We start from the raw sequence: 22,500 nt of genomic DNA, 5'->3' as shown, positions 1-22,500 counted from the left end.
TATTAATGTTATTAATGGTTACGCGTCTCCCGGGAAATAGGAAGAGTATTAATGTTATTAATGGTTACGCGTCTCCCGGGAAATAGGAAGAGTATTAATGTTATTAATGGTTACGCGTCTCCCGGGAAATAGGAAGAGTATTAATGTTATTAATGGTTACGCGTCTCCCGGGAAATAGGAAGAGTATTAATGTTATTAATGGTTACGCGTCTCCCGGGAAATAGGAAGAGTATTAATGTTATTAATGGTTACGCGTCTCCCGGGAAATAGGAAGAGTATTAATGTTATTAATGGTTACGCGTCTCCCGGGAAATAGGAAGAGTATTAATGTTATTAATGGTTACGCGTCTCCCGGGAAATAGGAAGAGTATTAATGTTATTAATGGTTACGCGTCTCCCGGGAAATAGGAAGAGTATTAATGTTATTAATGGTTACGCGTCACCCGGGAAATAGGAAGAGTATTAATGTTATTAATGGTTACGCGTCACCCGGGAAATAGGAAGAGTATTAATGTTATTAATGGTTACGCGTCTCCCGGGAAATAGGAAGAGTATTAATGTTATTAATGGTTACGCGTCTCCCGGGAAATAGGAAGAGTATTAATGTTATTAATGGTTACGCGTCACCCGGGAAATAGGAAGAGTATTAATGTTATTAATGGTTACGCGTCTCCCGGGAAATAGGAAGAGTATTAATGTTATTAATGGTTACGCGTCTCCCGGGAAATAGGAAGAGTATTAATGTTATTAATGGTTACGCGTCTCCCGGGAAATAGGAAGAGTATTAATGTTATTAATGGTTACGCGTCTCCCGGGAAATAGGAAGAGTATTAATGTTATTAATGGTTACGCGTCACCCAGGAAATAGGAAGAGTATTAATGTTATTAATGGTTACGCGTCTCCCAGGAAATAAGAAGAGTATTAATGTTATTAATGGTTACGCGTCACCCAGGAAATAGGAAGAGTATTAATGTTATTAATGGTTACGCGTCTCCCAGGAAATAGGAAGAGTATTAATGTTATTAATGGTTACGCGTCTCCATTAATGGTTACGCGTCTCCCAGGAAATAGGAAGAGTATTAATGTTATTAATGGTTACGCGTCTCCCAGGAAATAAGAAGAGTATTAATGTATTAATGGTTACGCGTCTCCCAGGAAATAGGAAGAGTATTAATGTTATTAATGGTTACGCGTCTCCATTAATGGTTACGCGTCTCCCAGGAAATAGGAAGAGTATTAATGTTATTAATGGTTACGCGTCTCCCAGGAAATAGGAAGAGTATTAATGTTATTAATGGTTACGCGTCACCCAGGAAATAGGAAGAGTATTAATGTTATTAATGGCTACGCGTCTCCCAGGAAATAGGAAGAGTATTAATGTTATTAATGGTTACGCGTCACCCAGGAAATAGGAAGAGTATTAATGTTATTAATGGTTACGCGTCTCCCAGGAAATAGGAAGAGTATTAATGTTATTAATGGTTACGCGTCACCCAGGAAATAGGAAGAGTATTAATGTTATTAATGGTTACGCGTCTCCCAGGAAATAGGAAGAGTATTAATGTTATTAATGGTTACGCGTCTCCCAGGAAATAGGAAGAGTATTAATGTTATTAATGGTTACGCGTCACCCAGGAAATAGGAAGAGTATTAATGTTATTAATGGTTACGCGTCTCCCAGGAAATAGGAAGAGTATTAATGTTATTAATGGTTACGCGTCTCCCAGGAAATAGGAAGAGTATTAATGTTATTAATGGTTACGCGTCTCCCAGGAAATAGGAAGAGTATTAATGTTATTAATGGTTACGCGTCTCCCAGGAAATAGGAAGAGTATTAATGTTATTAATGGTTACGCGTCTCCCAGGAAATAGGAAGAGTATTAATGTTATTAATGGTTACGCGTCTCCCAGGAAATAGGAAGAGTATTAATGTTATTAATGGTTACGCGTCACCCAGGAAATAGGAAGAGTATTAATGTTATTAATGGTTACGCGTCTCCCAGGAAATAGGAAGAGTATTAATGTTATTAATGGTTACGCGTCTCCCAGGAAATAGGAAGAGTATTAATGTTATTAATGGTTACGCGTCACCCAGGAAATAGGAAGAGTATTAATGTTATTAATGGTTACGCGTCTCCCAGGAAATAGGAAGAGTATTAATGTTATTAATGGTTACGCGTCTCCCAGGAAATAGGAAGAGTATTAATGTTATTAATGGTTAAGCGTCACCCAGGAAATAGGAAGAGTATTAATGTTATTAATGGTTACGCGTCTCCCAGGAAATAGGAAGAGTATTAATGTTATTAATGGTTACGCGTCTCCCAGGAAATAGGAAGAGTATTAATGTTATTAATGGTTAAGCGTCACCCAGGAAATAGGAAGAGTATTAATGTTATTAATGGTTACGCGTCTCCCAGGAAATAGGAAGAGTATTAATGTTATTAATGGTTACGCGTCTCCCAGGAAATAGGAAGAGTATTAATGTTATTAATGGTTACGCGTCACCCAGGAAATAGGAAGAGTATTAATGTTATTAATGGTTACGCGTCTCCCAGGAAATAGGAAGAGTATTAATGTTATTAATGGTTACGCGTCTCCCAGGAAATAGGAAGAGTATTAATGTTATTAATGGTTACGCGTCTCCCAGGAAATAGGAAGAGTATTAATGTTATTAATGGTTACGCGTCTCCCAGGAAATAGGAAGAGTATTAATGTTATTAATGGTTACGCGTCTCCCAGGAAATAGGAAGAGTATTAATGTTATTAGTGCAGGGTTGCCATTCATACGGTAATTATCGTACACGTACGTTTATTTTTGGTCCGGTACGATTACGATACATACTTTATATATATATATATATATATATATATATATATATATATATATATATATATATACACATATATATATATATATATATATATATATATATATATATATATATATGTGTGTGTGTGTGTGTGTGTGAAAAACGATAATATAAGGCTCATGTACGATAATCCAGTGGAAATAATCTGGCAACCCTGCGTCTAGTCTCTTTTTTTCGGCGACTAAGATTACTGTGATTAATTTAGTCAGTAATTATTGTGTATATCTATGTTATTTCACACACATCTGGGTAACCACTATTAACAACAAATCATAACAGTTTACGTCAGGTATTGTAAGCTTGTTCCTTGTTAATTTTGAAATTAGTAATATTAATTATCTTTTGTCATTAAGGATCATATGTGATCTAGGTTGAGGATTATCGATGTTAATTTCCCTTCTTTGTAGAATAAAAGACTTTTTAAATAAAAGGAACAAACCAATATTATTTCAAAGCAGTGACCTAGAAGTCTAATGGATATGTAATTAATTGAATAGAATGATTATTTTCTTTTATGGTTGAACATTAAGGGATTTGAATATCCTAAAAGGGATCTTGTGTCATAAGGGCTGAAAGCCATGATTAGATCTAATTGAGGAAATTGTCCTTGAACGCAATCTAGTCTTGTGAAATGGGCTTGACTCCAAATTGTATTCTCTTGAATTCAATAGGAAACTTTCGAGTACTCTCATTAAATTAAGGTGGGTTGTTTTAATGAAACACGGAGGGTACAGTACGCAGAGTTTGTTAAAATTTCTAATCGTGTACTTGTTTTCTCTTTTATTTCCCAGGTACTTTAAGCGACATCCACGTTCCTATCCCTGGAAAATGCCGTTAAGGTATGTGGCTGTTAAATTTCCACTTGTGGTAGTTACGGTATGCATGGAATTTAAAATCCAACTCTTTAGCTCGACGACATTAATGAATTTCACGGAGTTTACTCCTTTCTAGAATACATTCGTAGACCACTGAAGGTGAATTAGCATAGGAAGAGCTTAAGGGTGGCGGGACTGGCTAGGCATTTGAAATGGAAACCTAATTAACTTGGATTATAAGAGGAAACATTCACCTTAGTAGAAATACCCCAAAGGGGAAGCTTAACAACGAGGCTGGTTAAAACAACAGGATACAGAAGCCGGCTAAAAATGTAAATAGAAAGCTTGACTTGGGTCATAGTGCTAAGAACAGTAGGTAACTGGGAAAAAAATACGTTTTGAAAAAAAGAAACTTGACATCGAATAGACTTAACTTTGTTTGTTAATTAGTATTTCCATGCTTTTTTGTTTGTATATTTTAGCACATATACATACATACATACACATACATACATACATATACACACATATATATATATGTATATATATATATATATATATATATATATATATATATATATATATGTGTGTGTGTGTGTGTGTGTGTGTGCGGGTGCATGTGTGTATTTTATATATAATATAATGAATGTATGTATGTATATATATATATTTATATATATATATATATATATATATATATATATATACATATGAAATTTAAAGAAGGATAAACATGGGAGGAAAAGCGTTTGGTAAACAAAATGAGATTATGAGATGTAAAATGCCACTTTCTTTAAAAAGAAAAGTATTTGATGAAATGGTCTTACCAGCATTAACTTATGCATCAGAAACTTGGAGCCTTACTAAAGTCTTAGAACATAAGCTAGTTACAACTTAAAGAGCTATGGCAAGAATAACGATGGGAATAACACTAAGAGACATAAAAAATGCAACATAGATACTAGAGCAAACTAAAGTAGTGGGTAAAGTAGAGGACAACATGTAAAGACATGGGAAGGACATATAATGAGAATGCTAACCAATAGGTGGACATTAAGAATAACATAATGGGTCCTAGAGATTGTAAAAGAAGCAGGGGAAGGAAGAGAAAAAAAATGGATTGACGAACTAAGAAAATTTGTTGACTGGCACAGAAAGACCGTAAACAGACGCAAGTGGAAGGACGTGCCTGAGGCCTTTGTGTTGCAGTGGACTAGTAACAGCTGGTGATAATGAGGATGATGATATATGAATACATCATCATTAGCAGTAAGTGGTTCACTGTAGGGCAAATGCCTCAGACATGGCCTTCCATGTTTGTGGTCTTACTATGCCAGTCTATTGTATATCTGCAAAATTTCTTAGCTCGTCAATCCATAATCTTCTTTTCCTTCCCCTGCTTCTTTTGCAATCTCTAGGGACCCATTCTCTTAATCTTAATGTTCATCTATTATCTGTTATTCTCATTAAATGTACTATCCATGTCCATTTCTTTTTCGTGCATGTTCTTAGAATTTCCCGTACCTTAGATTTTTCTCGTATCCATGTTGCTCTATTTCTATATCTTAGGGTCATTCCCATCGTTATTCTTTCCGTAGCTCTTTGAGTTGTATCTAGCTGATGTCCCAAGACAAGACTTTAGTAAGGCTCCTAGTTTCTGGTGCATTGGTTAATACTGGCAGGACCATCTGTATTTTCATTGAACATTAAATTAGTTTTATTTATATTTATTTTCAGGCCTCTTTTTTTTTTTTTTTTTTTTTTTGGTTAAAATCTTCTATCATCTTTTGTAATTCCACCCATGATTCACTAAATAAACATCTGCCATCTGCTAATCTTCAGTGGTTAAGGTATTCCCCATTAACACCAATACCTTCATTTTCCCAATTTGAATTCTTAAAAACTTCTTCCAGGTATTCTGTGATTAATTTAGGAGAAATGGGGTCTAACTGCTTTCTCAATCGGTATTTTCTCACTATTTTTATGTCGTTTTAGGATTGTTGTACTTCCTGTAAAGATGTCTTCAAATATTTTGATATAAGATTCATCTATCCCATATCTTCACTTTTATGATGTACATTTACATTGGCGTTTCTATAATTGCACCGGTTTTTGCACAATTATTATTAGATTTCAACGTTTCCGCCATATTTTTGATATAGTATTATATTATTATTATTATTATTATTATTATTATTATTATTATTATTATTATTATTATTATTAAAAGCTAAGCTATAACCCTAATTGGAAAAGCAAGATGCTATAAGCCCAAGGGCTCCAACAGGGAAAATAGCCCAGTGAGGAAAGGAAAAAAGGAAAATAAAATATTCTGAGAAGAGTAACAACATTAAAATGAATATTTCCTATATAAACTATAAAAACTTTAACAAAACAAGTGGAAGAGAAATAAGATAGAATAGTGTGCCTGAGTGTACCCTCAAGCAAGAGAACTCTAACCAAAGGCAGTGAAAGACCATGGTACAGAGGCAAAGGCACTACCCAAGACCAGAATACAATGGTTTGATTTTGGAGTGTCCTTCTCCTAGAAGCATGAAGTGTATCGAACCTATTATTTGATTTCTCATTCACTTCATTCGGCCAATTAGATTTTCTTCCTAACACTGAAGTCTACCAAGAATTCAGTATATATTTCTCCTCAGAATTGCAAGATTGTAAATCTCAGAATGTAGTTTGGGAGTTTCTTGGAAATGACATAAATCACCTGAAGAGCTTTTGTGACAAGTTCAATAGATAGAAGAGAGAAGCCTTCGGTATTTTTCACCAGAAACTGACCCTCGAGAATCCCTTCAAAAATAACTCCTGCCAAAATAAATGTCCTCCAAAAAATTTCATGCATGTCACTAAAGCAATTGGTTTCAATGTATATATATATATATATATATATATATATATATATATATATATATATTTATATTTATATTTATATTTATATATATATATATATATATATATATATATATGTACATATATATATATATTCATATATATATATATATATATATATATATATATATATGAATATATATATATACATACATATATATATATATATATATATATATATTTATATTTATATATATATATGTATATATATTTATATTTATATATATATATGTATATATATATATTCATATATATATATATATATATATATTCATATATATATATATATATATATATATATATATATATATGAATATATATATACATACATATATATATATATATATATATATATATATATATTTATATTTATATATATATATATATATATATATATATATATATGTATATATATTTATATTTATATATATATATGTATATATATATATTCATATATATATATATATATATATATATATGTATGTATGTATGTATGTATGTATGTATGTGTCTGTGAGTTATTTCTGACATTCATCTCAACTTCAATCGAAATGAATTAGCTTCATCCGGAAATACGAAGGAATGAAAAACTGTTTACTTTTCTCGTCTTTGACTCAAATGGAACAAATCACAACCTGATTAAAAAATCCTTGATAAGACTCAGAAATTTCTGTATTTGAATGGTCTTATTTATTAAGGCCAAATAAAAAAAAAAAAACTTTCACTCCTTTGTGATCTACGAAACCCTATACAAGGGAAATAATGGTTTCTAAGCTTTGTTCAAAAAAAGAAAAAAGAAAAAAAAACACCATAGGAACGTAATGTGTACAGTTTGTAATGATATTAATAGCTTTTGTGTTTAGACTTCTAAGTCCTTGCAAGTAACAACGAAGGGAATGTCGGAAGTATTTCATATTATTATTATTATTATTATTACTATCCAAGCTACAACCCTAGTTGGAAAAGCGAGATGCTATAAGCCCAGGGGCCCCAAGAGGGAAAAATAGCCCAGTGAGGAAAGGAAATAAGGAAATAAATAAATGAAGAGAACAAATTAACAATAAATCATTCTAAAAAAAGGCAACGACGTCAAAACAGATATGTCATTGAGAGAGTATTGGATTATTAGGCCATACCAAGGAAAGTACGATTCTTTTGTATGGCGAAACTGTGTGCAAGAGTCATGAATGTAGTTCATTTAGAAAATAAATTCTTGTGGAATTAAAATGTTTTTCAATCTTTATCTATTGAATATCTAGCAATAGTTAGTAAATTTTCCAATTCGAAACAAGCAGGTAACATTTAGGTTACGATGATTAAAATTGTTGAACCTGACAGTTATTATATTGGCGGAACAATTCACAAGGATATGGAATCCTGATTTCGCAAAATGGGATCTTTTTGAACAGCAAATGACAGCATGGGCTGAAAGATATTCTGTTGAACCTCCTGAGGACTCAGATAACATCCTTCTATCCCTCAATAATCAACTAAATGAGGCTGGGGCATCCTCTATGCCCAAGAAAAAGTCCTTTTTCAAAGATCATAAGGACTCCATTTACAAATACTTTTTCATACTGAATTTTACAAATGCATCAATCTGGATTTGCTTTGCCATTTGTGTGTATGATAATTATGTAATTTTGATGCTTTGATTATTTGAATAGATTAACAATACATGAGTTTGGAACAGATGACATACAGTGACCGGAGATTGAATTCACAGTGAGTAGATGAGTGACTGAGCCATCAGCGAGTTTCAAATATGTTAGAACTTAACTAATCAAAATTTGTTATTCCCTCTCAGATGTATCTGAGAATGTTGCTGGTATATATATATATATATATATATATATATATATATATTATATATATATATATATATATATATATATTTATCATATATGTATATTTATATATATATATATATTATATATATATATTATATATATATATATATATATATACATATGCATATATATTATATATATACATATACATATATATTATATATATGTATACATATACATATATATTATATATATATACATATACATATATATTATATATATACATATATATGCATATATATATACATATATATATATATATATATATATATCATATATATATATCTATATATATATATATATATATATATATATATATATATATATATATTTCACTGTGTACTTAAATTGGGATGATTACATTTTGCCAAGTAATGTTACAATTATGGACAGCTGAATATGTAATGGAACACTTCTCATGTTGTACATGAAACTCCGATGGACATGTTCATTCTTCCGATTTTTACGTAATTTGGTATTAAAAATTTAACTCCAATGGTAAGAAAGTTCTCTAGAATCTGAGTTTCACCTTAAAAAAAGTATACTATTATTTACTAAATTTGAAGTTTTCTCAAGACCTAAAACATTACACAAATAAGATAAATTAAAATTATAAATAAATAATACTTGAAACACCTTTCTGCTAAAAGCAGAGTTATCTAGGTTTAGTTTGGGTTGAAGTTTTTCTATGTAAAAAACATAGAAAAACTTCAACCCAAACTAAACCTAGATATCTCTGCTTTTAGCAGAAAAGTGTTTTAAGTATTACACAAATATAATCATTACTTACTTTTGAGAAATTGTACCTATGTAATTTGTACAGTACATTGTGGCTTAAGTGACCTACTGCAGGCCACACCCCTAACAATGCACTAATTTCTTCCTTTTTATCTTTCCTTTGTTCGCTTTTATCTATTTTCCATCCAGCAGTCCAATGCCTTTGATTTTACCCGGCTAAAAGTTTGACCTCTCATTTCAAAGCACTCCTTTTCTTATACGTTTTATTACTGGTGTAATAGTCTCGTCAAATTGCTTTACTAAATCAATAATGATATGGAAAATTCAACAATCTCCTTTTATACATACCAGCGACACTTTCAGGTACACCTGACAAGCAATAAAAATGTAGATATTTTTAGTTCTAACATATTTGGAACTTGCTAATGGATCAGTCACGTCACCTGCTCACTATCAGTTCAATCTTCGTCCACTGTCTATCTACTCGTTCGAACCTCATACGTTGTCATCCCGATCAAATGAATATTTTTGGGCTTTTGTGTTGATGGCCCAGATGTGCTCTCCTTCTCACCTTTCTCTTATTATACGTTTATCCCAATCTCGCTCACATATTGTCCAACCTCTTAAAATGTGTCGTGGCCTGATTGGTATCGTCTCTGCCTGGTGTTTGCCAGTCGTGGGTTCGAGTCCCGCTCAGACTCGTTAGTGACATTAGTGTTTGAAACTTTAACATCAAGTTGAGCTAAGGTTCGGGGGTTTAGGGGAGCCTATAGGTCTATGTGCTGAGTCATCAGCAGCCATTCCCTGGCCCTCCTTGGTCCTAGCTTGGGTGGAGAGGGGTCTTGGGCGCTGATCATGTAATATATGGTCAGTTTTCAGGCCATTGTCTTGCTTGCTAGGACGATGCCATTGTCCCTTGCCTCTGCCATTTATGATGGGCCTTTAAACCTTTAAACTAATTTGGCTCTCATATTAGAGAAGAGGTTTTTGATTCATCCTGGGAAATGGAATCGGAAGTTGACCCAAAAAAGATATTAGACTTAGGATGGAGCGAACTGAAACCTTCCGAATACGCTCAAAATTAAGTTGACCTAAATCCAAATTCATGGTAAAATCAAAATAAGAAATTTAAAGATGCGACTTGAAGATTGACTGATCGATCTACTAAAGCGAAAATGTAGAGACAATGGAAGAAGTGAGTGTTACAACAGTGTGTGTGATTTTTATTCAACAAGAAAAGAAGGAAATTAGGAATATAGTGACCAATGGTATTAAATAAGTTTCAAATAAGTATTATAAAGGTCACTTCTGATGTAAAATTGATTAACACTGCACATTGAAGGAAGTAAAACTGTGGTTTAATGTGTCTGGAAACCAGGGTTACCAGATTATTTCCGTTGGATTATCGTACATTAGCCTTAAAATTGTCGTTTTTCAACCAAAATTATCGTACACACTTTCAACATGATTATTGAGTAACATATATAACTTATTTCAAGGTATTTTAGTATAATTGTTTAATCAAACACACACACATTTTTATATACCTAGGGTATGTATCGTACGTCGTACTGGACCTAAAATAATGTACATGTACGATAATTATCGTACGAATGGCACCCATGCTGGAAACTCTTGATTCTTCACCAATCTCTCAATAAAACACTACTAGATTTTGTTAAAACAAAAATAAATCTAGAAAACTAACCCCGCATTGCCTATATTTTTTTTCTAATTTAGAGCTAAAGAATATCATAAGAAATGACGTCATAATATCTCAAATTACTGTTCAAATGTCATTGACTTGAAATAATAAACGATTGTTAATTCAACAAAATTTCTTTTTCGAGAAGGTATTTGGGATAATCATAATGTTTGTGAAGAATTGCTATGTTTCAGGAAAGACTTAATTTCTTTTTCAATATATTAAACCAGGACATATGTTTATTTATATCTTTGAATTGTTTTTATATTTTTGACATAGCAAGTAGCTGAGGTGAAAAGACAGTCACTTGTATATTGGCATCAATCTTATATATCATTATATTGCGTCTTCTTTTCGTATGAAACATGCACATATGTAAATACATACAGCCATACATATGTATATATATATATATATATATATATATATATATATATATATATATATATATATACAGTATATATATATGTATGTATATAGATAAATAGATAGATAGATAGATAGGTCTAGATATTATCTGTTTATATATCTGTATATCTATCTATCTATCTATATATATGTGTATATATATATATATATATATATATATATATATATATATATATATATATATATATATATACATACATATATACATAAATATATATTTATAAACAAACATGCACACATCTATATATATATATATATATATATATATATATATATATATATATATATATACATATATATATATACATACAAATAGGTAGATAGATACTGTATTAATTTTGTGCATGAAGTTAATTTTTCACTGAAAATAGGCAATTAAGCGAGCAAACAAAGGCTGGTGGTGTTTGTCCAATCTCCTTGTTAATGATGCCCTTGAGCCAGTTTTAATGGTTTTAAAGATTCTCATAAAAGTAAATGCGATATTTAGCAGACACATGGGTCATTTGAAATCACACATTGATTTGCTTTTGTACCAACCGTGTGTCACACGATCGTACATAATTCATTTTGTATAATATTATGCTTGTATCTTCGCTCTTCCCTCGCACTAAAAAGAACCAGAATAAACATGTCTGCGTTTCTCCTATGTAACATTGTCTGTTTCTCGAACATGTAATTCCCTGTTGCCTTGAGGTTTTGTATATAAAGGAGAATGTTCTATAATAAATTAACTCAGTTGCTTTCACAATGCCTTTGAGTTCACAACCTTCTCTAGGCCCGTCACACTTTGTTAAAGCCGTTATAGTTTTATGAAAGTGTAGAAATCCAAATAAAACTTTCTTTCTATCAGTCCTTTTGTTGTGTTATCGTATTTTTGTCATAGAAATGACATTTCGTTGAGGTAAATGAATGAGCGGAATTTAAAGTAGACATCTCTCTCTCTCTCTCTCTCTCTCTCTCTCTCTCTCTCTCTCTCTCTCTCTCTCTCTCTCTCTCTCTCTCTCTCTCTCTCTCTCTCCAAAAACCTTTGTGCGCAATATATTTGGAATGTATATTCTTGGCCTTGAACGGGTGTATTCGTAATGATGTAAAAGAGTCATATTTTCTGTCTTCCTTTTGTCTTTCTTAAGTTGAATCAAGGTCTTGGGCTTTCTGTACGGAAACCAGATTTCTATATTAATTCTTAAACTCGCTTCTGATATCACTGTAGTTGATTCTTCTAAATATTCCTTCCGATATGAAGTTTATGACTGTTGGTGACAAACTTTCCTCAGCGAATGTGTCAAATTCTTTGTCACCGGTGCCCAATAGATATCATAAACAGAAGTAACCCATTTTAGAAATATTTTTTCCCTTATCTTTTAATCCAATACTGAACTCTGCAATTATTTTTTACTGTAGCTTTGTACAGTCTAGACTGGCTCATTGTCGCTCTCAACACTTTTTTTTTTTTTGTTTCCCTTATTTTTGTTTCACTGCAATAAATAAATTAAATTGGAAATGGAACACAGGGCGGACAAAGAAACCTTAATTAGCCTCTAAATGAAGTGGCCGATAAATCAAGGAAAATCATTCTTCATATACGTATATACATACATACATATACCAAGGCACTTTCCCCCCCCCCAAAAAAAAAAGGAGGGGACCTCTACTCTCTACGTTCCTCCCAGCCTGACAAGGGACTCAACCGAGTTCAGCTGGTACTGCTAGGGTGCCACAGCCCACCCTCCCCCGTTATCCACCACAGATGAAGCTTCATAATGCTGAATTCCCTACTGCTGCTACCTCCGCGGTCATCTAAGGCATCGGAGGAAGCAGCAGGGCCTACCAGAACTGCGTCACAATCGCTCGCCATTCATTCCTATTTCTAGCACGCTCTCTTGCCTCTCTCACATCTATCCTCCTATCACCCAGAGCTTCCTTCACTCCATCCATCCACTCAAACCTTGGCCTTCCTCTTGTACTTCTCCCATCAACTCTTGCATTCATCACCTTCTTTAGCAGACAGCCATTTTCCATTCTCTCAACATGGCCAAACCACCTCAACACATTCATATCTACTTTAGCTGCTAACTCATTTCTTACACCCGTTCTCACTCTCACCACTTCGTTCCTAACCCTATCTACTCGAGATACACCAGCCATACTCCTTAGACTCTTCATCTCAAACACATTCAATTTCTGTCTCTCCATCACTTTCATTCCCCACAACTCCGATCCATACATCACAGTTGGTACAATCACTTTCTCATATAGAACTCTCTTTACTTTCATGCCCAATCCTCTATTTTTAACTACTCCCTTAACTTCCCCCAACACTTTACAACCTTCATTCACTCTCTGACGTACATCTGCTTCCACTCCACCATTTGCTGCAACAACAGACCCCAAGTACTTAAACTGATCCACCTCCTCAAGTAACTCTCCATTCAACATGACATTCAACCTTGCACCACCTTCCCTTCTCGTACATCTCATAACCTTACTCTTACCCACATTAACTCTCAACTTCCTTCTCTCTCACACTCTTCCAAATTCTGTCACTAATCGGCCAAACTTCTCTTCTGTGTCTGCAACCAGTACAGTATCATCCGCAAACAACAACTGATTTACCTCCCATTCATGGTCCTTCTCGTCTACCAGTTTTAATCCTCGTCCAAGCACTCGAGCATTCACCTCTCTCACCACTCCATCAACATACAAGTTAAACAACCACGGCGACATCACACATCCCTGTCTCAGCCCCACTCTCACCGGAAACCAATCGCTCACTTCATTTCCTATCCTAACACATGCTTTACTACCTTTGTTGAAACTTTTCACTGCTTGCAACAACCTTCCACCAACTCCATATAACCTCATCACATTCCACATTGCTTCCCTATCAACTCTATCATACGCTTTCTCCAGATCCATAAACGCAACATACACCTCCTTACATTTTGCTAAATATTTCTCGCATATCTGCCTTACTGTAAAAATCTGATTCATACAACCCCTACCTCTTCTAAAACCACCCTGTACTTCTAGGATTGAATTCTCTGTTTTATCCTTAATCCTATTAATCAATACTCTACCATACACTTTTCTAACTACACTCAACAAACTAATACCTCTTGAATTACAACACTCATGCACATCTCCCTTACCCTTATATAGTGGTACAATGCATGCACAAACCCAATCTACTGGTACCATTGACAACACAAAACACATATTAAACAATCTCACCAACAATTCAAGTACAGTCACACCCCCTTCCTTCAACATCTCAGCTCTCACACCATCCATACCAGATGCTTTTCCTACTCTCGTTTCATCTAGCGCTCTCCTCACTTCATCTATTGTAATCTCTCTCTCATTCTCATCTCCCATCACTGGCACCTCAACACCTGCAACAGCAATTATATCTGCCTCCCTATTATCCTCAACATTCAGTAAACTTTCAAAATATTCCGCCCATCTTTTCCTTGCCTAATCTCCTTTAAACAACCTTCCATTTCCATCGTTCACTGTCTCTTCAATTCTTGAGCCAGCCTTCCTTACTTTCTTCACTTCTTTCCAAAACTTCTTCTTATTCTCTTCATATGAATGACCCAATCCCTGACCCCACCTCAGGTCAGCTGCCCTCTTTGCCTCGCGTACCTTGCGCTTTACTTCCACATTTTTCTCTCTATATTTTTCATACTTCTCTATACTATGACTCTGCAGCCATTCTTCAAAAGCCCTCTTTTTCTCTTCCACTTTTACCTTCACTCCTTCATTCCACCATTCACTGCCCTTCCTCATGCTGCCTCCAACAACCTTCTTGCCACACACATCACTTGCAATCCCAACAAAATATTTTTTTTACTAACTTCCACTCCTCTAAATTACCAGTTTCTCTTACTTTCACTTCGTCATATGTCATTTTCAACCTTTCCTGATATTTACTTTTTACCCCCGGTTTTATTAGCTCTTCATCCCTCACTAGCTCCCTTTTACATCCACCTACTCTATTCCCCCACTCTTTTGCTACAACTAATTTTCCTTCCACCAAAAAATAATCAGACATACCGTTAGCCATACCCCTAAACACGTGCACGTCTTTCAATTTTCCAAACATTCTTTTAGTTATCAACACATAATCCATTAATGCCCTTTCTACTACTCTTCCATTTGACACTCTTACCCATGTATACTTATTTTTATCTTTCTTTTTAAAAAAGCTATTACTTATCACCATCTCTTGCTCAACACACATATCTACCAGTGTCTCACATATATTTGCGTTTGAATACAAAACCCCAAAAATGTTACAAGCATTTTTGAAAATGAAAAAGCAGCATTGTCACGGAAAAGATTGGAATGTCGCTTTTCGGAATAAGGTGCGAAACCCATTTTCTCCCTCTATTGTATCTGTAGATAACATTATAACTCTTCCATTATTTCAGAGGGAATTGTTTTATGATATATTAGAAATATACGGACATCAAGACCTCCTATCGAATACTTTTCTCTTCTGTATTACAATACTATTGGAAAAGTAAAAAATAAATGTAATAAATAAATAAAAAAACGAAAAAAAAAACGAGATTCCTTGTAGAATTCGGGATAGCCTTATTAGATTCGAGTGTGGTCGCAATAACTCTTTAAACCACGAAGAAGGAAATGTCTTTTAGTTCTTTCATAATGTATTTTGGAATTCTATGATAATATACTAGAGTGAAAGTAAGTCCATCCAAGCGGCTTATGATTATATATATATATATATATATATATATATATATATATATATATATATATATTTAAATTTATTTAGATATATTATATGTATATATATATATTTAAATTTATTTAGATATATTATATGTATATATATAAATATATATATATATATATATATATATATATATATATATAGATATATATATATATATATATATATATAGATATATATATATATATATATATAGATATATATATATATAGATATATATATATATAGATATATATATATATTTATATATATAAATATATATATATATATATATATATATATATATATATATATATATATATATATACACAGTATATATATGTATGTATATATATATATATATATATATATATATATATATATATATATATATATATATATATATATATATATATATATATATATATGTATGTATGTATATTAATCAAATTATTCCCTTCATATCTCCTATTCATGACCTCACTTAAGTGTTCCATCCAACGTTGCTTTTCTTCTTTTTCTGTTGTTATAACAGACCCGTCTCTCTTTTTCATGAGTATATGCTTCTTCTTTGCCCTAGTAGAGATTTCGTTAGTAATTCGGTAGCAATTCTTATACCATAGCCACTCCCTGCCCGAATTCATAGCTTTGTCAGCCTCATCTTCTTTCCGCTCTAAATATTTTCTCCAGTCATTCCTGGCTTTTCTTTTGACTTCCCTATCAATACTGGAAAACTTAGTGTGCTCTAACTTGTATTTTTCATTACTTCTAAAACTTTAAACAATTAATTTCTGTCATTGTCTCCTTTTTATAGTATCCCCAGTATCATTATATATCCGCGTCCCAAAACTTCTTTAATAACCGACTGATATATGTTCTCAATATCACACCATTATTCAATAATTGTCTGCTCTTCGTCTCTGAAAGTCTCTAAGACTGCAAATCGACTTCTCTAGGAGCTGAGTTGTATCAAACCTAGGTATTTTATCTACATTTCTGTTGGGTGCTTTCAGTTTTAATTTCAGTGTGACAATGAGGAGCTGGTGATCACTATCAATATCTGCACCAATTACACTGACATACTAATACCAATTCCTTAATATCGCAAGAGGGTCTGCCCCTCTCTTTTATTCTTCTCATGTACTTCTCTTTCTCCCTATTTCCTGAATCTTTCCCATCCCGAGTACCTGCCTTTGAGCTATAAACTGGATTGTATCCAGGGGTACTCTTGCTTTCCCCATATTCCCCACTTCCCTATTATTATTATTATTGTGTGAATATCTGCACCTCCATAGCTTCTCACATTTCTTAGTCCTCCTTCTCTCTTTATTAATGGCTATGCGATCAATTTGAGTTTTGTAATTGGCACATGGTAAAGTCCATGTATATTTGTGAATGTCCTTGTGTTGGAAAAGAGTACTTCAAATAGGGCCTAACATGATTTTCTTATTGAACAAAATTTTATAAAGTCGGCCCATTTTTATTCGCAACTTCGCCGAGACCCTCATATATCCAGTATATTATTATTATTATTATTATTATTATTATTATTATTATTATTATTATTATTATTATTATTATTATTATTATTATTATTATCTGAGCTGAAACCCTTGATGAAAAACCTGAATGCTGTAAGTCTGAGGATTCCAACAGGAAAAGTAGCTGTGAGGGAAGGAAATAATAACACTAACTATAAATAAGAAGTCATGAATAAAGAATGCAAAACATTTAAAGTTCGGTAACAACATTAAAAAAAAAAGGCCTATTTAAACACGCTAAACAGTAAAAAATAATATTTACAACAAATTTAAGCTTCTGAAGTTCTGCCGATTCAACTGTCGTATTAAGAAGAATGGTCAGAATTATGAAAGATCTTACGCAGCATGCACAAAGAACTTTATATCTTGAGAAACAATAAGGAATTGAATAAACTGCAAATTTTTGTCCAACAAATTAAGATGAACAGCTGAAGACCAGACAGGAAAACAATACTCGAAACAAAATAGAATGACAAAATTGAAATATTTTTTGAAGTATAGGTTGATTCACCGAAACCCTTAAAAGATATTCTATTGTGTAATTGAAAAAGAAACTGACATAATGCGCTTATTAAAAGTAAATTTGCAGCCAGGTATCACTGCTAGAATTTTAGATGAATTGCTTATGGTTAAAGAGACCTTATCAATGCAAAGACCTCCTCGACATACTTAATCATCCTTTGAGTTTTGTTAAGGTTTAACTCCATGTCCCATAATTTGCACCATGCTCTAATTTTAGCTACATCTCTATTAAAGGATTAAACGGCCATATGTCTAAACATAGGCACACACACACACATTATATATATACATACATATATATATATATATATATAAATGTATATATATATGTATATATATATATATATATATATATATATATATATATATATATATATTCATATTCATAAATATACAGTACACACACACACACACACACATATATATATATATATATATATATATATATATATGTATATATATATATGTATATATATATATATATATATATATATATATATATATGTGTGTGTGTGTGTGTGTGTACTGTATATTTATGAATATATATATATATATATATATATATATATATATATATATATATATATATATATATGTGTGTGTGTGTGTGTGTGTGTATGTGTGTGTGTATGTATGCGTATATGATCAATGGCCCTCATTGGCTTCATATTGACATGATCAGATAGAAAGATGTTTGCTTTTAAAACAAGAAATTAACGGAATGCGCACTTTGAAAGTTTAAGTCTCTTTAAGAAAAACAGCTTTTCTGTTATTTCCCAATGAATACAAGTTTGTTTTCTCTTTCAGTGCTGTCTTTTCCAATGGTAAAGGTCCCCCTACAAACAAACAAACACCCACTGAATGAGAGTAGCAGCTGATATCTGCAGTAATTTTATCGTGTATTGCCCACACATATCAGTATATATGCTCCTATTAGGGTAGGGTTCCACAATAGCTGCTGGGTGACAGCTACGATATTAGGATGAGCGAGAAATGAACAGAGGAAGGCGTATTGTAATTGTGGGTTGATGAAAGTTTTCATTAGAGCTAAGCATTTATTACGGTTAAATGCTATTTCGTATCCGACATACGATTGTTGTCATCCTTGCAATATAGCAATGTTTATGTTATGACCTCACAAAAATATTTTGGTATTGAAGTACTTTATTTAATTGTAGTTAATAAATATTGTTTTTTATTTTTATTATTAAAAGTTACTTTATGTTTCTCCTCTTCTTTTTTCGGAAAATTTTTAATTCCTTTTTTTTATGTAAGTCGTCTAAGCTTTTATCATATGTGATTTTTTATTAAGGGCAAAATTTATTTTGTTTTCTAGACGCTCGTACCGGAAAGTTCAATCCTGTAGCAGTGTTAAGTGTGAATGTTATTTCTCCCTATTTCCTATCAACCATCATGAAGTGTAGCGATGAATTTAAGAGTTGTTTTTATAGTTAGTGATTAGATATATCAAAAATAAAATCTCTATATTGGAGCTTTACTGTATATATATATATATATATATATATATATATATATATATATATATATATATACATATATGTATATATATATTTATATATATATATATATATATATATTTATACATGTATATATATATGTATATATATATATATATATATATATATATATATATATAAATATATGTATATATATATGTATATATATGCATGTATATATATGTATATATATATATATGTATTTATATACATATATGTGTATATATATATATATAGATATATATATATATATATATATATATATATATATATATATATATACGACATATCTTCCTTCCGACCCATTGCATTCAATTACCACTATTCGCAGGAAAACTTGCGCACCATTTTCTTAAAGGCCACTAGTGATATAAAAAACACCTTCAAACACGTTAGAGTTCCTTCTCTCCTAACATGCAGGCCATCAATGTTGTCCTATCTCACTTTAAGTGGCGTTTCTTGACCGAAAAATCATTAGTTTGCGGTCATCCAGATGTCTTGCATCGCCTTAGTAGCGCTTTTCATTGTATACCGAATAGGACTTTGTGATTCTGTGTTGAGATAAGTTTGCGTCACTTTTTCTCAACTTATAATGTTTCATTAATACGCAAACGTGTACACACATCCATATATATTTATGTGTGTACATTCATGCGTCAGGAAAAAATAATTCTCTTCGGTTTTTTTTTTTTTTTTTTTTTTTTTTTTTTAGCTGATAGGAAAAAATTAGTAAAAGAAGAATGATGACAGTTAGCTAGTTAATCATGGTATGGAATAGTTGAGAAAGTTAATAAGGGTAATGTAAAGTGTGTTTTAGCCGCAATATTATTTAAATAAAGAAATAGTTTTGCTTTTTATGGTCTTAAAGTTTATATGGTACAGTAATTTCTTAGTTTTCTTTTACTTTTTATGTTTTCTGGTATTCTTGGCTACTGGCGTAGTATTTGTTGATGAGGAAGTTGTTCCTTGTAGATTTTAAAAATGGGAGAGTTGGAAAACCTTGGGAGGCTTTGCAGTAAGGTGTGACGGGCCGAGAGAAGGTTGTGAACTCAAAGGCAGTGTGAAAGCAACAGAGTTAATTTATTATAGAACACTCTCCTTTATATACAAAACCTCAAGGCAACAGGAAATTACATGTTCGAGGAACAGACAATGTTACATAGGAGAAACGCAGACATGTTTATTCTGGTTCTTTTTAGTGCGAGGGAAGAGCGAAGATACAAGCATAATATATACAAAATGAATTATGTACGATCGTGTGACACACGGTTGGTACAAAGGCTTGTATTTCTTCTGTTGAATGATGCTGTGTTTCTTGCATAGTTCTTATATATCCTGATGGAGGAATTGATGGTTTTGAGTCCGAATTAGGTCCATTTCTGGAATTGAAGTCTTCATCTGATGAGTCGACTTCTGAACTTTCTTCTAAGCTCTCTTCATATTGTATGGAATCCTGCATATCCTGTTATTATTATTATTATTATTACTATCCAAGCTACAACCCTAGTTGGAAAAGCGAGATGCTATAAGCCCAGGGGCCCCAATAGGGAAAAATAGCCCAGTGAGGAAAGGAAATAAAAGTTACAACCCTAGTTGGAAAAGCGAGATGCTATAAGCCCAGGGGCCCCAATAGGGAAAAATAGCCCAGTAAGGAAAGGAAATAAGGAACTAAATAAATGAAGAGAACAAATTAACAAATTCTGAAATTCTAGAAACTCGCCTGCCGTGTTTTTTTCGGTTCTGATGTCTTTTATACTTTTCCATAGAGTTTTCAGTCTATTTATTGTTTCTTCATTGCTGGCAAGTTGTTATCTGCTTATATGTTGTTTATTATTGAGGGGTAGAAGCTTCCTCGACACAGCCCCAGTTTTATTATCATATTTGTTATTGTCCCAATGGCCTGTATATTGCTTTCAAATAATAATAATAGGAATAGGGAAGTGGGGATTATGAGGAAAGGAAGAGTACCCCTGGATACAATGCAATTTATAGCTCAAAGGCAGGTGCTCGGGATGGGAAAGTTTATGAAAACAGGGAGAAAGAGAAGTACAGGAGAAGAATAAAAGAGAGGGGCAGACCCTCTTGCGATATTAGGGAATTGGTATTATTATTATTCCATTTTCTGTATATTGCTTAAAATGCTATTTGCGTTGGTAGCTGTACCTTCTGCGTAACTTGTACCGCCTTTATCTCTTGCATGTTATTTTTAATTAGCTGCTAAAGTTCCATGCTTTTAATCTCAATTGACGCATTTCTTTGTATTTTCTGAAGATTCCTTGTATGAATGGTCATATGACGAGCATGCATAGCATATTTTCATGGTGGTCATATGACGAGCATGCATAGCATATTTTCATGGTGGTCATATGACGAGCATGCATAGCATATTTTCATGGTGGTCATATGACGAGCATGCATAGCATATTTTCATGGTGGTCATATGACGAGTATTCATAGCATATTTTCATGGTGGTCATATGACGAGCATTCATAGCATATTTTCAAGTTTTATCTTTAGAATATTCCTTAATCAGATGCTCCTACGCAAGATCTATATATTTAGATTTTGCTCATAGGAGTAACATTTATAGCAAAATGTCAATTTCGCAAACATATCTTGCTCAACATATTGCATTATTTTCATGATGTGGGAATTATTTTGGATTTTTATCACAACATTGCATTTAGCCACATCAATTCTTTCTTTTAAGTTCTCTGTATTCTGTCGTTGTTACGTCCATATGTTTTGCTACAATAGATTTGTTGTGATATAATCTTTTGGGTCAAACTATTCTTTTAGAAAGGCAGTATTGCGCTCTCTCTCTCTCTCTCTCTCTCTCTCTCTCTCTCTCTCTCTCTCTCTCTCT

At 32.5% G+C, this 22,500-nt stretch overlaps 1 protein-coding gene across 1 annotated transcript in view; it reads left to right on the top strand.

Moving 5' to 3' along the window:
• The first annotated feature begins 3,666 nt into the window (after positions 1 to 3,666).
• Positions 3,667 to 22,500, top strand: part of LOC137646143 (glycine receptor subunit alpha-2-like) — a 584,222-nt gene continuing 565,388 nt past the window's right edge. The window contains exon 1 of the mRNA XM_068379355.1: positions 3,667 to 3,710. Within this exon, the coding sequence (XP_068235456.1) occupies positions 3,700 to 3,710 (11 nt within the window). The 5' untranslated portion in view covers positions 3,667 to 3,699. The remainder of the gene's footprint in view (positions 3,711 to 22,500) is intronic.

The sequence above is a fragment of the Palaemon carinicauda genome, chromosome 1 (assembly GCF_036898095.1).
Source record: "Palaemon carinicauda isolate YSFRI2023 chromosome 1, ASM3689809v2, whole genome shotgun sequence".
NCBI classification, from domain to species: Eukaryota; Metazoa; Arthropoda; class Malacostraca; order Decapoda; family Palaemonidae; genus Palaemon; species Palaemon carinicauda.
This window is presented reverse-complemented; position numbering and strand designations above follow the sequence as displayed.